Source organism: Tachysurus fulvidraco, chromosome 1 (genome assembly GCF_022655615.1).
Source record: "Tachysurus fulvidraco isolate hzauxx_2018 chromosome 1, HZAU_PFXX_2.0, whole genome shotgun sequence".
NCBI lineage: Eukaryota > Metazoa > Chordata > Actinopteri > Siluriformes > Bagridae > Tachysurus > Tachysurus fulvidraco.
Window position 1 is genome coordinate 30,272,860 of NC_062518.1, and position 18,885 is coordinate 30,291,744.

Consider the following 18,885-nt stretch of genomic DNA (forward strand, 5'->3'; position numbering starts at 1 on the left):
GTGCTTTTTAATGCTCTATGTACATTCAACATCCTCATTCAAGTGGCATCCTTTACCAGCTGAGGTTCATTCTGAACTTAAATTAAGGGGTGTGTGTGTGTGTTAGAGATTCATGTGTGCTACTGGTACACGATTGCTGATATTTTTATTTCCCTGCAGTACTTAGAACTTCTGAGTTGCTGTTTTGTTTTGCTTTTGCTTGGAGGTGTGACCACCATCCATCAAGAGATCTCAGCATTTTCTAACACTTTGTAAGATGTTACTGCTGGGGTCTTTGCTTTTAGTTGGTAAGTTACAGATGTATGTGTCTTCTGTTTGTCTAATTGCTATATAATAACTAGTCATTTCTGGCAAATAATTCATGTACAATTTAGCTACAGCACATTTTTAAAAACAAAAACATTACTCATTTACTCCCTTGTAAAGTTAAAATGAACGCATACATAATTTCTGAGAAGGGGAAAAACTTTTTTTATTCAAGGTGATATTTCTATGAACATAGACCTTGATTCTAGAAATTATTTTATTATACTTCCTGGAATATCTTGTTATTTGCATTACCATGCATTAACTAGTTACTTTACTCATTATGTGCATGGTTACTCTTGTGTATCCTGTTAATCCTTAAGCAGTTAAATTTAAAAAGCAACATGCTATGAGTTAGGGTCATGTCTCTGGTGAACTTTTCTGTGTTGAAGTAGGAAATGGTACTACTGTATAATAAACATTTTGCATGTTTTTGTTGGTAAAATACGCTTCTGTCACACCTGCATCAGGTTTATGTATTATAGCAAGAAAAATTATTTTAGTTTTTAGTACACACATTTCTATTTTAAACCTTAATAATTGTAGCTGATTATATTATAGCCCATCATATGTGTGTGTGTGTGTGTGTGTGTGTGTGTGTGTGTGTGTGTATATATATATATATATATATATATATATATATATATATATATATATATATATATATATATAATGTGTGTATGTATGTGTATGTTATAAGTTATTGGTTCTGCATAACCATGTATATTTCTATTCAACGTGGATTCATAATCAGTATATGCATAGTACATAATGCACAGTACTACTACAGACTAAATAGAAACTTATTATGAAATAAAGACTTATGAACTGAGATCATGGGCGTAAGTCCCCCTAACTGCCTGACTCCATTGCATGAATGACCCTGATGTAAAAACAAAAATTCACATACTAACATTTCTAAGAATTTTGTAGTGTAACAGGAGGGAAATATGAAACTGTTTCCTGTTGTTGAGTTGAATATCACTGTAATATAAATAAGCCATGTATTAAATAAGATGTTCCCACAACATATTCGTGACCTTTAGTGACCTCCTGGCCCTAATATGAGAGTTTTTAAAATATTAAATTGTTATTATTGTTTTTTTTAGTTATACTGTCAGCTTGTGATTTGTTGCTTTATGTAAGCTTCCTAAAGCAAAGGCTATAGAGTGTAATTTTATATCTTATCTATGCCACCAAATTGCTTAATATAGAATGCTAAAAATCCTTTATAATTTTTTACGTTTTTTTCCCCAGCCGTCTCTGTTATATGCGTAGAGAAGGAGTATTTTTACAAATCCAGTCCAGCCACATGGGACGATGCTAGGTCTCGTTGTCAGGTCTGTTACAAAGACTTAACTACCATCACCCCACAAAATGCAGAGGCTATTGGTCTGAACCTTACCTCAGACTACTGGATCGGCCTGCGGCAAAACATGAGTGGTTTAAAATTATGGTCACGATGGGCAAACGGTGAGCCTGTCCTCTACCAGAACTGGTATCCTGGTCATCCTGTGCTGAAGAAAAAGCCTGAGCCACAGCCCACATGTCCACCACCACCACCAACTATTAACAATACAAAGCCAGAGGCAATGCAGTGCCCAGCTTTCACACAACTCTGTGAATGTCTAAATTCATCTAGTGGATATGATGACCCTTCGAATTTCGACCCATTCAACACAACTAACAGTACTGTTAATATGTGGTGTCCAGCCCTGGCAAAGCTCTGTGACTGTCTAAATTCTCATGAGGAAAATCAAACTTCTCCTACAGAATCAACAACCCCAGTTCCTACAACACTTGCATCTACGCGTCCATCTACGCTTCCATCTACGTTTCTATTTACGCTTCCAAATACAAGCTCTCCAGCAAGTACCATTAGTAGTGACTTAGAGTCTGAACTTGAACTAGAATATATTGAGGATTCCTGCGTGGTCCTGCTCAGCTTCGGCATGTGGCAGGAAAAGCAGTGCAATCATCTCCTGCCCTACATCTGCTATGATGGTAAGGATACAGTATCTCAGAATCGAAAGAATCTTGAATGTTATTGTTATCCATTAGAATCCAGTATCCAGGTGATATACGTAATGTAGGTTTGTAGCTGCAATATCTGAAATATGCAATGGCAAGTGACATTTTTTACAAAGCAGTCTTTAAAAGTTGCTGAGCTGAGTGTTACAGATACTACTGAAGATCATTCCTGTAACTGTAACTCATGCCTCGTTGATCCTTGATCCGATTTTCATGTGACAGCCATAAAGCAGTTGAAAGTATCCATATTTACAGGCATAGCTATTCTGCACTCTGAGGAATCACAAACAAAGAAATAAGATGGTGAGAGATCGTGGATACAGTATATGGCCACTTCTTATGCAGACATCTTTATTTTAGTTTGTGACAATTATTTTATTAAATAATAACTCTATTCAAGTAAACACAAACAATCTCTTCCTGAGGTAGCACTTTGAAAGCTCTAGCCTTTTCTATGTCCTTTTCCTGCTATATTACCTTCCACCAAAGTTTTTAGTCTTTTGCCATTTTTAGGCCGTGACCCAGTTATGAATTAGTATTGAAGTATTCATAGATACCTGAGACTTCAAAAGCACTTCTTTAAATCATTCTGTGTAAATGTAAACAAGTTCCTTGAATGACAGTCAATTGAAATACTGTACGACTTGCTTTAAAAACAGCTAAATGTGATGCCAGGCAATGAGCAGAATCTTGTTTAGGATAAAACTTTATCAATTCAGCAAATATTGGACGCATAAGATAACATTTTTTAAAAGAGTAGCTGAGTTTGGTTTACCTGCAGATCTGTTAGTTAGTCCCATACATCTTAGCAGCATGTTATCAGTAAGTCTTTAGTGAGAAAGGGCATATTTATACATATATTTGACAAATACATTGTTATTTACTTTTCTCCATCCTGGACATCTAATTGCTAATTAAAAATCCTGATCTTAGGTTGTGCTAGATTCAGTGCCATCATGACAAGTTGTTAAAAGTTCAGCAACGATGATTCAGGGTCCAGGATGTTTATCGTGCACTTAAAGAAATGTCATATTTAATTTTTTTTACCATGAAAAGCATAACTCCTAGAAATGTTTTCCAGCTCACAATCAAAAGAGAAGTTAGCTTATGTACAGAGCAGAAGGGAAGGGAGGTTTGACTTTAAAGGTCTGACTTTCTATACCAGTGATGCATCATACCAAAGCACAAGAAATGAATCGTCAGAAACTGTGTAGATATAACTGGTCATGCATAACATGAAATAAAATACATAGATGAATTCAATCTTTACCAAATGATCAAAGAATGAAAAGCAAACAAATTGAAACAAATAATTAAAAGGTAAATATTTACTAGGCACACGGAGGAAAAGGACTAGGAAAGGCCACTCTATTCTGTGATAAAATGCATAATATATAATTGAAAATTTACTGTGTGTACATTTTAAGACTTCTTTTCTATCTAATTGTAACCTTTGGTGGCAAAACCTGCAGTGTGGCCTAAAGGTGTGATATTATTCATCTAAACACAGTTTGACTGAATAGATTATGTGATCAGATGGTATGGTATGAAAACACAGTGTTCCTCACAAGAACACTGAGCTTTGACCGTTGAACAGTTTTAGCTACACTGCTTTGTACAGATGTCTCTAAAACATCTGAATAACTGGTACATATTTAAATCAATGACTGGAAATGTTTGCTAGGGCATACAAGGAAATCGAACAGAACACAAAAGCTTTGTTGTATGACTTTGATGCGCATGGATATGTGTCTGAGTGAGTGAGAGATTGTACTGTAATCTCCTTCCTGATGATCCTGCTATCATCTGTGTTTCATCTGGGTTAACCTCTTTTGGTTACTGGTGAGTTTGTGTACCGATGTAGGGAAAGTTTATATCTTCACACCATTACACTCTCATGCCACTTCAGATAGTGTCTTGACATTATTTTATATTTCCAGGTAAACATAAAAACTCACATTTTTTTTGCTTGAAATTTGATAATAATTACTGTTATAGGAACAGTAGGTAGGATCAGTATGTATGGTGTATTTGTATTTATGTGTATGGTGTATTTTCTTTCCATAGCTAATAATCCATAACTAGAACAATTTTAAAAAGGGTTTTTTAAGTGTTCATTGGTTTAGTAGTTCTATTTCTCAATGAATTTCTTAAAAAAAATTCATTCTTGCATTTTATTTATACTAAATTGCTTTTGATATGAAAATTCTCTATCAACTGATCATTCAGTTTACGCCACTGAAAAACCTTTTTTTTTTCTTCCTCAAACAAGCCTTCATTCTTCATGCTGTACCCATTTTCTGCAGAAATATTCTATGGTGATGTGCAAATTTCCAACGTGACACAAAGCGGAGCTTTTCTGAGTTGGAGTGAGGCAGGTGTAAATATTTCTCGGTACATAGTAGTGATCAATGGGAATCAAACAGCAAATGTTACAAATGGGACAAGCTACCCGATTACATACCGAGATCCTGGATATCTCTACAGAGTGCAGGTAATCCCTGAGAAGTGTGGCCGAAACCTCAACGCTCAGAATATCTCCTTCTACACATGTGAGTATAAACTGTAAACATCCAGCAATCCCTGTTAGGTAGCTAGGGACGTTAAGTATTAGCAACAAAAGTGGGTTTTTAAATCCATCTGTAAAAATCGAAACAAAAGAATTGGCCTGCTTTTAGTCATCGTAGTCGTTTTTTTATAGACTTACAGAGATTATCATAGTGTTTTACGACACATTGTCTGAATGAAAAGCATGCAACAGGTAAGATATCTTAAGATATCTGTCTTAAATATGAAATGTTTTGCATGATATTATTTATTTATTTATTTATTTATTTTTAGTTTTTTTATGCTGTTCCTGTATGTTAATACCAATAGTAGTTTTTGTATTTAAATAACTGATATTGTTGTCTAAGGTCCTCAGCACCACTCATTGCATTTCTGTTATGTTTTTTCCTAGTGCCAGAAGAGATCAGAAATCTCTCCAAAGTGAGTGTGGGAACAAACAACATTGAACTTTATTGGAATGAATCAAGAGGAACTAATGTATCCTACTTAGTAAATATCCAGCAGGGAAATCTATATAAAGATTGTCCTAATACAATTCAAAAAACTTGCAATATAACCAAACTAGAACCAGGACAAAAGTATAATTTCACAGTTAAAGCTGTGGTCAATGGAACTATCTTTGGGACACCAGATTACATTATTGCTTGCACCAGTGAGTAAAGCATTTACCTTTATTAAGCTTAATAATTCCAAACCAAGCTCTGAAATCCGTATATTTAAATATATATTATTGTTTTTCATTTATTAGCATGAAACTAAGAAAATAAATATATGCAAAGACTTTTACTACTCATACAAGTTAGTTTGTAAATTGTTCAGAATTTGATCTAGAAATGCTGCTGATATGTAAATGCAATGCGTAGCATTTGCATTTCATGTAATTGTTAGAATTAGAAAGATGATATAAATGACAAATTGCCCATTTTTTTTAAAGAGAAGAAATCAGAAGTAATCAGTCGCTTCCAAGTCCAAAGTGTTTATTTTAAGTCATTTTTTCATTAATATTTTTTTCTACTTTAGTAGCACATACAGTATTTTTTAATATAAAAATGAAATTGCCACATTACCACCTTGTCTATATGTGAACCTTTTTTCACAGAACCTTCTAAAGTGATGAATCTTACTTCTTCAAACGATGATAGTCTCACCATAACTGCAATGTGGGATTCACCTGATAAGAACAGCTTGCAATACACTTATAACATTACTCTGGACAATATGCATTACAATAGTTCTTTCAAAAACTTAACAATACCCTTCCTTTCACCTGGTACTAAATACACATTAAACGTGTCAGCATTTGTACCAGACTGCTCTGAGGATGGAGAAACAGTTTCTATCAGTGCCTACACCAGTGAGTCTTATTCCTTTTCTTAGCAGTCTTATAACATGTTTTTAAGAGAGAACTATTATTCCATAACGGCTGGTATTAGAAAATTTTAATCTAATCTTTGCAATAGCTTGAGAATGATATTATTCAGGATGATGGATTTACTTATAATCGCTAACTTTAACTTATTTATTTTGATGTTTTGCAGTGTGTTATATTACATGGTCTCATCAATAGCAGAATAAGAATGATGTCTATTACATACACACTCATTAGCTGCTGTATCTGCTGAGTTCTAGTGTTTTAAGTCTTTAGGACATTTTGGGTCCGTATCCTGTTTTTCACCATTCCAAGTTGTTCTTCGAACCAAAAACACTTAGTCTTCTATCCATTTGTATAGGGTTGTGCTTAAGTTGTATCTTAGGAGAGGATGACAGCAAATAATCTGCCTGGTTTCGTGGCTTAGCCCAGCGAGCCCATGTAGCTCATTTATCCTAGCCTCCTCACATTATAGCTGTCTGACACTGCGAACTAATTAACCTACTAAAATGTCAATAACCAATAATTATTCAAACTTTTTCCAAGGTGTCATTCCTATAAATGACATAGGAAATTGAATCGTCTGTCATATTCGCAAGAACATTCACAAGTATGTGTTATGAATTCTGTGTCATTATTGTTTTTAGCACCGATGTCTGTGAGCAACCTACAACTGACCAGTAATAGTGACAGTATTAGTGCAACATGGAACAAACCCAATGGAAGTTTTGCTTGGTTCAATGTGACTCTCTCAAGCTCCATGACTGAGGACAACTCATTGACATCTGTCAATACCAGTTACCTGAATTATACTTTCAGCTCTCTGAAAACAGCAGCATTGTACAATGTTAGTGTCGTTACATATGTGGAGAAAGACCTAAATCCAAGCAAAGCAGTTATTGCATCAATTTTTACCAGTAAGTGTTAATATCTTTCATACCACCAAATTTAACAGTCATTTCACTTTGTGATTTACTAAAATAATCCCTGACTGTGTATTTTTTAATGTATTATAAATTATAGACTACTAATAGAGTAGTCTTTAATTTATAAGTAGAGTAGAATGAGAAAAACCAGCAGTGTCACATGTTCCTTTTTTATTATAATCCATCTGATATTTCTTTTCTTTTCTGTTCTTAGGACCCAGTTCACCTGGGAAAGCCACGGTGGAAAACATAAACTATACTGCTGTATCTTTAAGTTGGGAAATCCCAGCAAACTCAAAAGGGGTTAAAAACATAAATTACTCAGTGGTATATGTTTCTGATTTCTGGAATGAAAAAGGAAAACGGAACGTAATTGGAGATACCTCTGTCATCATTGGTGGATTAAGATCTGGCAGCAAGTACAAATATAACATCACAATCCTGGCTGGAGATTTGGAGAGTCTTCCCTCTGAGACCAGTGGAATAACAAGTATGTATAACAAGGATAGCTATTTATTAAGGATAATATTAAATAATTTTTGTTTCATTAATGGCTTAGGTATTATATTGTTATAAGTTTAGGCACATAATGTATGCTAATTATGGATGAAAGAACATGATGGCTTAGTCGGAGTTGCATGGTTTTTCGTGCTTCAGGGGTTTCCTCTGTGTACTCTGGTTTCCTCCCTTAGTCTAAGTCATGTGTTGTAGACTGCTTGTTGCTGAAATCTCACATAAATAAAGCTGGGTAATGCAGAAAAAAATATTATTTGTACTACTACTACTACTACTACTATTAATAATAATAATAATAATAATAATTTTAATAAGTATTATACCCCTCCTTGAACCGTCACCTTATTGTGGTGGAGGGGTTTGCGTGCCTGAATGATCCTAGGAGCTATGTTGTCTGGGGCTTTCTGCCCCTGGTAGGGTCTCCCAAGGCAAACAGGTCCTAGGTGACAGGCCAGACAAAGAGCGGTTCAAAAACCCTTTATGAAGAAAATTATAACAAGGTCCGTGACGTCGCCCGGTATGGCGCAACCGGGGCCCCACCCTGGAGCCAGGCCCGGGGTTGGGGCTCGCATGCGAGCGCCTGGTGGCCGGGTCTTACCCCACGGGGCCCGGCCGGGCTCAGCCCGAAGGAGCGACGTGGGGCCGATCTCCTGTGGGCCCACCACCTGCAGGAGAAACCGTAAGGGGCTGGTGCAATGTGGATTGGGTGGCAGTCGAAGGTGGGAGCCTCGGCGACCCAATCTCCGGACACGGAATCTGACTCTAGGGATATGGAATGTCACCTCGCTGGGGGGGAAGGAGCCTGAGCTGGTGCGGGAGGTTGAGAGATACCGACTAGAGATAGTTGGGCTCGCCTCCACGCACAGCTTGGGCTCTGGAACCCAACTCCTCGAGAGAGGCTGGACTCTCTACTACTCTGGAGTTGCCCGCGGTGAGAGGCGGTGGGCTGGTGTGGGCTTGCTCATAGCCCCCCAGCTCAGCAGCCATGTGTTGGAGTTCACCCCGGTGAACGAGAGGGTCGTTTCCCTGCGCCTTCGGGTCGGGGAGAGGTCTCTCACTGTTATTTGTGCTTATGGGCCAAATGGCAGTGTAGAGTACCCGACCTTCTTGGCGTCTCTGGGAGGGGTGCTAGAAAGTGCCCCGACTGGGGACTCCGTCGTTCTACTGGGGGACTTCAACGCTCACGTGGGCAGCGACAGTGACACCTGGAGGGGCGTGATTGGGAGGAACGGCCCCCCCGAACTGAACCCGAGTGGTGTTCTGTTATTGGACTTCTGTGCTAGTCACAGTTTGTCCATAACAAACACCATGTTCAAGCATAAGGGTGTCCATCAGTACACATGGCAGCAGGACACCCTAGGTCGGAAGTCGATGATCGACTTTGTGGTTGTTTCATCTGACCTCCGGCCGTATGTCTTGGACACTCGGGTAAAGAGAGGGGCGGAGCTGTCAACTGATCACCACCTGGTGGTGAGTTGGGTCCGATGGCAGGGGAGGAAGTTGGACAGACTTGGCAGACCCAAACGTACTGTGAGGGTCTGTTGGGAACGTTTGGCAGAGTCTCCTGTCAGAGAGATCTTCAACTCTCACCTCCGGCAGAGCTTCAACCAGATCCCGAGGGAGGTTGGAGACATTGAGTCTGAGTGGACCATGTTCTCTACCTCCATTGTTGATGCAGCCGCACGGAGCTGTGGCCGTAAGGTCTCCGGTGCCTGTCGTGGCGGCAATCCCCGAACCCGGTGGTGGACCCCGGAAGTAAGGGATGCCGTCAAGCTGAAGAAGGAGTCCTATCGAGCCTGGTTGGCTCGGGGGACTCCGGAGGCAGCTGATAGTTACCGGAGGGCCAAGCGAGCTTCAGCCCGGGTGGTTGCAGAGGCAAAAACTCGGGTCTGGGAGGAGTTCGGTGAGGCCATGGAGAAGGACTATCGGTTGGCCTCGAAGAAATTCTGGCAAACCGTCCGGCGTCTCAGGAGGGGGAAGCAGTGCCCTGCTCACACTGTTTACAGTGGGAGTGGGAATCTGCTGACTTCGACTGGTGACATCCTCAGACGGTGGAAGGAGTACTTCGAGGATCTCCTCAACCCCACCAACATGTCTTCCATTGAGGAAGCAGAGGCGGAGGACTCGGACTCGTAGTGTCCGAGTAGTGGACTCGTCGATCCCCCAAGCTGAGGTCACTGAGGTAGTTGAGAAGCTCCTCAGTGGCAAGGCACCGGGGGTGGATGAGATCCGCCCTGAGTACCTTAAGTCTCTGGATGTTGTGGGGCTGTCTTGGCTGACACGCCTCTGCAACATCGCGTGGCGGTTGGGGACAGTGCCTCTGGACTGGCAGACTGGGGTGGTGGTCCCTCTGTTTAAGAAGGGGGACTGGAGGGTGTGTTCCAACTATAGGGGGATCACACTCCTCAGCCTCCCCGGAAAAGTCTATACCAGGGTACTGGAGAGGAGAATTCGGCCGATAGTCGAACCTTGGATTCAGGAGGAACAATGCGGGTTCCGTCCTGGTCGTGGAACACTGGACCATCTCTATACCCTCACCAGGTTGCTGGAGGGTTCATGGGAGTTTGCCCAACCAGTCCACATGTGTTTTGTGGATCTGGAGAAGGCATTTGACTGTGTCCCTCGTGATGGCCTGTGGGGGGTGCTCTGGGAGTATGGGGTCCGAGGCCCTCTGTTAAGGGCTGTCCGGTCCCTATATGACCGGAGCAGGAGTTTGGTTCGCATTGCCGGGTGTAAGTCAGACTTGTTCCCGGTGCATGTTGGACTCCGGCAGGACTGCCCTTTGTCACCGGTCCTGTTCATTATTTGTATGGACAGGATTTCTACGCGCAGTCGGGGGCCGGAGGGAGTCAGGTTTGGGGACCACAGGATTTCGTCTCTGCTTTTTGCAGATGATGTTGTCCTGTTGGCTTCTTCAAATCAGGACCTTCAGCATGCACTGGGACGGTTTGCAGCCGAGTGTGAAGCGGCGGGGATGAGAATCAGCACCTCCAAGTCCAAGGCCATGGTTCTCAGCCGGAAAAGGGTGGCTTGCCCACTTCAGGTTGGTGGAGAGTTCCTGCCCCAAGTGGAGGAGTTTAAGTATCTTGGGGTCCTGTTCACGAGTGAGGGAAGGATGGAGCGGGAGATCGACAGGCGGATCGGTGTATCTTCCGCAGTGATGCGGTCGATATACCAATCTGTTGTGGTGAAGAGAGAGCTGAGCCGCAAGGCGAAGCTCTCTATTTACCAGTCGATCTACGCTCCTACCCTCACCTATGGCCATGAGCTTTGGGTCATGACCGAAAGGACAAGATCCCGGATACAGGCGGCCGAAATGAGTTTCCTCCGCAGAGTGGCTGGGCGCACCCTTAGAGATAGGGTGAGGAGCTCAGTCACTCGGGAGGAGCTCAGAGTAGAGCCGCTGCTCCTCCACATTGAGAGGGGTCAGCTGAGATGGCTCGGGCATCTGTTTCGGATGCCTCCTGGACGCCTCCCTGGGGAGGTGTTCCGGGCATGTCCAACCGGGAGGAGGCCCCGGGGAAGACCTAGGACATGCTGGAGGGACTATGTCTCTCGGCTGGCCTGGGAACGCCTCGGTATTCCCCCGGAAGAGCTGGAGGAAGTGTCTGGGGAGAGGGAAGTCTGGGCATCCCTGCTTAGACTGCTGCCCCCGCGACCCGGCCCCGGATAAGCGGTAGAAAATGGATGGATGGATTTTAATGTTATGTTACATTTAATGGTTTGCTCTAGGTTAACTGGATAACAGAGTAAAAATGTTCCATTCTTTTGCATCATATTAGTCATATGCTCTGTCCAGTCAATAGTGCGAACATGATGTAAAATATGGACCTACCCTTTGCTGTGTGTTAATATAGATGTGTTTCTAAATCTGCTGTTATACTTTTGGTTTTATATTTATGTTGCTGATTCTGTTGTGTTCGATTTCTTAATGTCTTTTTCCCTGAAGGGACACTATATCCAGAGTCTTTTATATTAGTTAACACATTCATATTAATGTTAGTGCATTCAGATGAATTGTAGTAAGGAAATATAAAGAAAGAAATAGCAACAGGTTTTTATTTATAGTAAACTCAGTGCATTCTTTAAATGTAATACTTATAGATAGTCACCACCACCACAAGTAGTCATAGTCATATTAACCAGTTCTCCCAGATCAGAGTTCTGGAAATATATGTCTAATGAAAATTTAACGTTCTGTGTAATTGTAGTTTGCTCCTTATTTCTGCACATTTCATTTGTATTGCCAACTATAGGCAACTTTATTTAATTCATTCAATAGCCAATAATTACTGTTGCAGTTTTTTAGAAATGCTGGGTATTACTTGAACTTCTTATTAATGGGTCAACGGTCAAAAAAGAGACCGCAAAGGTAAAATACAGAACATGGCGTATGACCACAGCAGGTCCCAAAAACAAACACGTTGTTAAGTTCATTGAGAGTTAAATATAATACACAGTGGTATTGCAATGAGTGCTTTATAAGTTTATTATATTATTGTTTGACTTATTTATAAATGGGTCTATCTGAGAACTGTGTATAAAAAATCACCTTTTTTTTGTGCAGAGACTGTCAACAGAACACTAACACTTGCACTGCTGTGTTCCTCTTCCACTCCACTTTATTGTATGAACAGCACCTATATGAAAAAGGTCCTTGACGAGGTGAGTGACAAATATATAATTTTTTTTTTGACAAATATATAAATTAACAATAAAGAATTTTGACTGAAAGGTTATCGTAAGGTTATTGTTCAATGTACATTTTTCCTCCTTCTATGTAGATTCTAGATTCGATTGTGTTTTCTAAAATGAATAACTATGATCATGAAAAAAAATGTTTGTTGACTACCACTTGTTGGGCTATTGCTGTCATTTTTGGACATCTCAAATTTGTAGTCACTCTGATAATCATTTATCATTTAAACCAAAGAAAAGAGTGAATTCATTCATAATGGTGTACTGTCAGATGAACACGATCCTAATGTTGTTCAATTTGTTTGTATACATCTTGTTGCTTGTTTTCTATGTATTGATTCTTTTCTTAAGGAAAGTCTAATTCTGTATCTTTTCTGTTTTGTTGCAGCTGAGAGAAAATATTCGTTGTAAATTTAAGGACAACATTTCCTGGACCCTTACTTTGCATTAGAGAAATATCAAGAATGCACAAATTATTTTCTGAATGTATGCAAGAGAGTCAGTTTAGCTTCTTTAATGTCAGTTACATGATTTTGCAGTGATTAAATATTGCTATAATCATTTATGTTCCTACATACCTACCTACTTTGATTTATCTACTCTTAACATAAACTTTAGATTTGTCACGGACCGTAAAGCTTCACACCTCTTACAAGTACATACATACTAAGAATCAAAGAATAATGTGTCTGGTGATTTATAAACGCATTAAGTAATGGAATGGGGTACTCTCAATAAAGTTTGATTAAATAAAAGAATTTTCTTGTCCAATGCTCTTTAACTATTTGCATAATAATGATATAATTAGAAGTACATATGAATATTTTAGCTCTTACAATTGTACATATGAATATCAGATCATCTGGCTCTTACAATAGCTTCACAACCAAGTACTTACAGTACTTATGCACTTGTTAATATAATATAGATATAATGAATTCTTATTTACATGCTCACATATTGTTCACGGGATGTCAAATGCATTTACTTCATATTCATGTGTATTTTCAGCATAATATTTTGAATAAAATGCACCTTCACATCTTTTTCCTAGTGCTATTTAGTTTATATACACTATATGAACAAAGATTTCTGGGCACCTGACCATCACAATGATGTGCTTATTAAAATTTCTGTTCAAGATTTAGTCCCCCAATGCTGTTATAATAAGCTCCACTCATTTGGGCTTTCCACCAAGATTTTGGAGTGTGGCTTAACAAGTCATGTCTTAATGGAGCTTGTTTTGTGCAGCGGTTTTATCCTACTGGATCATGTTCTGGCCTCTTCGTTCCACTGAAGGGATATTGTAATTCTGAATAAAAAATAAAATAAAAAATACAATCTGTTCAACTTCAGACTTTCTTTGGAGAAGAACCACATATGGATGTGATTGTCAGGTGTCCAAACTTTGACCATATTGTGTAATGCTCACACATGAAGACCTTTAAATAACTAGCTGGTACATTGTAGTTGCACTGTTAATTAAAGGGTGATTATGAAATGCTGAATTTTATATAGACCTACTTATCATCAAACTCAAACTCAAAATCTCAAACTTTTATCTTTATTCACTCTCATTAAAACAAATCTGTGCATCTATTCAGTTCATATCATTTTTAAAATAACAAAATATATTTATATTAAATAAATAAATAAATTTATTTATTAAATTTATTGCCATGGCTATGATTTTGCAAAAAAAAAAAAACAGCATTCAGATTTTTAGCAACAGCCAAATACCAAGTTAAATGCTGTTCTATTTAAATATTGGTCAATATAAATATTGGATTATAAGTGAGCTTCTTTGTTAACTCACATTTGGGTAAAAAAAATAAAATAAAAAAAAGACACTCGGTTGCAGTGCTAGAAATAAACGGTAGGTGGTGTGACTTGACAAGCTAAAATGTCACTCCATCTGGGGGAATATAACCTCAGTAACCCTAATGATTGGCTATAGGCTATGATATTTCCCTGATCTGCTCCAGAATGCAATAATGAGCACAACCCTGTAGAATTTTAAACTAATCTAAAGGCTTTGTTTTTAAACTATACTTTAAAAGCAACATAAAGTGTTATTTATGTACCAAACATCAGTAACTCTAATAATGCTGAAGGAAAAAATCCTTCGAAAGAAATGGTATGTATTCAGTAGCATGATACACAAATATACTTTCATATGCAATGGAGAATTTGTCCTGTTAAGCGAGGATGTTCAAGTGCTCATTATTATTATTATTATTATTATTATTATTATTATTATTATTATTATTATTATTACTATTATTATTATTATTACTAATACTAATAATAATAATAATAATAATAGTAATAATAATATCTCGTTTTCTAACATAATCAATCAATTATAGCACACACACACACACACACACACACACACACACACACACTCACACACACACACACACACACACACACACACACACACACACACACACACACACTCATATATATATTCTATATATAAGCAAGAATAAGACTCCAAACAAAACCAAAGCCCATAATCACTGAGCTAAAGTCTTATGTTAATGTATTGTAATAATTTCCCAGTTGATAAATTTGAGTTGAGAAACGTTTGGTCACGCAAACTGTTGTCTGTTAATCATTATTATTATAACTGCTCAGTTATCACAACACATTTCCTACATATCCTTAGGAGGAAAAACTAATATTTCCCCCACTTTATTTCCAGTTTAATTTCAGACACTCTAATGTTTGTTCAAGGAGAAAATATTTGTTCAAACAAACAAACAAACAAATAATTTATTCAGCTTTTTTTGTTTTGTTTTGTTTTGTTTTGACGTTCAGTAAAACCCGATAAAGCTTCATTTTGACGGTTCTGAGACTCAGAAGTCTGAATAATGAATAATGCCCTGTAGCCCTGGCAGGACAGACTGCTGTTGTTGTGCGTCACACTTTCCCAGTTTCATCCAATCCGATGCTGCATCAGCTCGAGCTTCCGGTCAGAGCGCGAGTCTGGAGGACGCAGTAAAGCTGGAGATGTAATGATGCTGCGCTCCTGCACAGTCTCTTATCCTCACACTTCAGTTACGACTGACGACCTTTAACAAGCAGCAACCTGGATTTGGAAAGTATGGGTAAAGAAGACATGGTGTGTCGACCAGCAGCGCTTAACTTCACTATTGATCACATCCTTAACAAAGATATTGAGGTAAATCTCCAAAATTCACAACTCATCTCAGAGAACAGCTATTCATCATGCGAAGAACTGAAATGTCCTGAAACAGGTGACTCAAATTCACTCATTTTCATTGTTTGGAATGCTTTCAATTTAATGTAAACTTGTTCTTACACTAAAACAAAACACTAAACTAGGCTTAATTTGTCACTGTGGAGGTACTTTTCCTGTGCATGTGGATAATGTACTTGGAAATAATGATTTATTGTACCTGTGAAAGTATTTAAGGTACATACTAGGTGCACTATATAAAGTTATACGCTTGGCTTTATATTATACTAAAGAGGGTAAACTGGATTGCACAATGAAAGGTAAAGTTTAGTACTTTTTCTCCTCAGAGATGTCCGTGTAATGGTCGCTGTGTGTTTGTTTGACAGAGAACAGAGGCAGTGACGTCTATGACCACTCTCCAAGCATCACGATGGAGGAAGTAAGTGGAAAGTATCCAAAAAAATCCAATACGATCAGCAGAGATGACCTGTCTAAACATCAGCAAAACCACAAGAAGAACAAACAGCTGGTGAAGAAGAAAACGCGCACCATTTTCTCCAAAAGACAAATTTTCCAGCTGGAGTCGACTTTCGACTTGAAGCGTTACCTGAGCAGTGCTGAACGAGCATGTCTGGCCAACTCCTTACAACTCACTGAGACTCAGGTGAAAATCTGGTTTCAAAACAGAAGGAATAAACTGAAACGTCAGATCTCCACAGACTTAGAGGCGCCGTACAGAGGAAGTGGTAGGAGTAATACTTTTGGAGGATGTTTGTTGCCGACTCCTTTTCCACTTCTGTATACAGAGAGCTCTCCACATTACCTGTATCTCTCCCACGCCAGTAAATATTTTCGGCTTTTCGATGGAGATACGTGATTACTCACAACACAGACTTTTTTCTTTTCCTTTATTGCATGGAGAATACGCAAATATTTGTAAGCACAATACTGGACTGGAAGTAATTTGTCATAACAAAAACAATTGAACAGTAATCACATCATGTCTCTTTTACTATGCAAGATGTTAATAAGGAAACATCAAATAATTCCCTAGTAGGCTTTATAAGGCATGTGACAGTCATAAAATTATCAAACCACATCATTTAAAAAACAAACACAGCTTTAGTAAAGGACAATCAATGACATTTTAGTTAGTAAGATCAGATTTTATTATTAAAAAAAACAGTGTTTGCTTTAATCATAATTAAAACATTTATAATTACACTGCAATATACAGGCTGCTGATTGTGCAGTTTAACTGTCAGCTAATTTAATAACACAAACAGACTTTGGACTAGTGTAGTATGCCAATATTTGGGTTTCATGATTTTGTTAAATATATTGTTCTTCACTATATTTCTGAAATTTCTAGCAACAGTCCTAAACTGGATAATATTTCCATAAAATATCCACACTGTTAACTGTAAGCTAATGATATATATATATGATATTTTTAAAATCCAAACTGTTATTAAAAAGTTGAGCAGTAGGAAAAAGAAATGTTATTTGAAGAGCATCCTCCGAGGCCATAGTTAGCTTCGTAGCTTTGTTCTCCAATTTTCCAGGTCACTTAATTCTTTTGTGGTCAAGCTTTTCTCTGTGTCCATCGTTCAGAGCAAATTAAGTGTCTGGTCAAGCCAAAATGTGCATACAGCCTCCAAGAAAATACTTTGTATTGATTATTTACACTTCATTCTTATGTAGCTGCTGGCAAATTTGCTGTGTTCAATAAATGAATAAATATGCAACATTAAAAAGCCCAATTTATGTCAAAGAAAACTGAGCCATGTCAACATCATATTTTGTGATATATCTTATTATTATTATTATTATTATTATTATTATTATTATTATTATTATTATTATTATTATTATTATTATTATTATTGCCTCATAGACAACTCCCATTGTTTTGTATAAGAAATTCATTGCTAAGAGTTATTTAATTCATTACAACTTCAGTGTTTTTTGTTAACCTATCTATCAGGTACCGCCCTATACAGTAGGTGTTTGCTGAGTATCCCAAAGGTCTCCATACACAGGGGACTTTGTACACCAGCCCGTCTTCGTGGTGCCTTCAGCTGATGATTGTGGATGTCCATGTCTCAGTTTCAGATTGGTTTAAACAGAGATTCAACAACAGTGTAGTGTTTCCTGTTAAAGTCCATCATACAAAAAACCTTGTATCAGCTTCCTGATCCAGCCATGAGAATGATTTCAATATCATCTATATATAAATCTTAAATAAAAGTTAAAGTTAAAAATGTAAACTTTTACCCTAGTAAATCGGTTTGTGGTACTGCTGTATTTGATAGCATTTTCAGTCAAATACATTACACAATCACACCGAAAAATCCAATTACATATTTATTAAATGTACCTGTTTTCTGTCAGATGATAGCAAGGGTAAATGCAGCATTATGACTATGATTGTAGTAGTTTGTATAACCGTGTTGCTTTTCAGACATTTTGTTAGTGATGTAGTTGTCCTTCAGAAAATATACTTTTTTCCTCTGCAGTACAAGATATAATAAGCAAGGTTTCTTGGTATATAATTCAAGAGTTACTAAAACATGGATATAAACTAATAGCTGAAATACTGATTCTGTAAATAACAAATTGAATATTTTGAATATTTAAAATGAGGCACCTTTGACATTTATCTGAATATTACTCCAGTCTGGTACACTATAGTCCAAATAAATTAAGGAAAGCAGTGACTTTATAATGTTCTACTACTTCTTCAAAAAATAGTGACCCATACTCAGAATTATTTCTCTGCATTTAACCCATCCAAAGTGAACACACACACACTGTGAACACACACCCGGAGCAGTGGGCAGCCATTTATGCTGCGGCACCCGGGGAACAGTTTGGGGGTTAGGTGCCTTTCTCAAGGGCACCTCAGTCGTGGACGGTCCGAGACTCGAACCCACAACCTTAGGGTTAGGAGTCAGACTCTCTAACCATTAGGCCATGACTTCTCCACCATTAGGCCACCATTAGGCCACCATTAGGCCAGTGTACAATGTAGTGTAGTGTACAAGTGTACAGTGTACAGTGTAGTGCAGTGTACAAATGTTTATTTGTACAGTGTTTCTTCTTGTCTTTTGTGTTGCTTCTATACATTTGGCCTGTGTTTTATCATTTTTATAATCTTTTAGAAGAACGCTGTACCACCAGCAACACATTCAACGAAAAGCACATCATCTGCACTGTCAGCTGTCATCTGCACTGAATCACACTGTAACCTATCTAATGGG

General features: G+C 38.3%; 2 protein-coding genes across 2 annotated transcripts; both read left to right on the forward strand.

Moving 5' to 3' along the window:
* Positions 1-51: 51 nt before the first annotated feature.
* Positions 52-13,198, forward strand: LOC113657369 (receptor-type tyrosine-protein phosphatase eta). The gene is made up of 9 exons (XM_027169096.2): positions 52-287; positions 1,564-2,310; positions 4,644-4,889; positions 5,297-5,557; positions 6,005-6,259; positions 6,922-7,191; positions 7,415-7,690; positions 12,284-12,381; positions 12,803-13,198. The coding sequence occupies exons 1-9, from the start codon at positions 257-259 to the stop codon at positions 12,863-12,865; spliced, it is 2,247 nt and encodes a 748-aa protein (XP_027024897.2). The 5' UTR covers positions 52-256; the 3' UTR covers positions 12,866-13,198.
* A 2,096-nt stretch (positions 13,199-15,294) lies between these two features.
* Positions 15,295-17,384, forward strand: LOC113657581 (homeobox protein HMX3-B-like). Its single transcript, XM_027169499.2, has 2 exons — positions 15,295-15,680; positions 16,009-17,384. The coding sequence occupies exons 1-2, from the start codon at positions 15,527-15,529 to the stop codon at positions 16,497-16,499; spliced, it is 645 nt and encodes a 214-aa protein (XP_027025300.1). The 5' UTR covers positions 15,295-15,526; the 3' UTR covers positions 16,500-17,384.
* Positions 17,385-18,885: the final 1,501 nt, after the last annotated feature.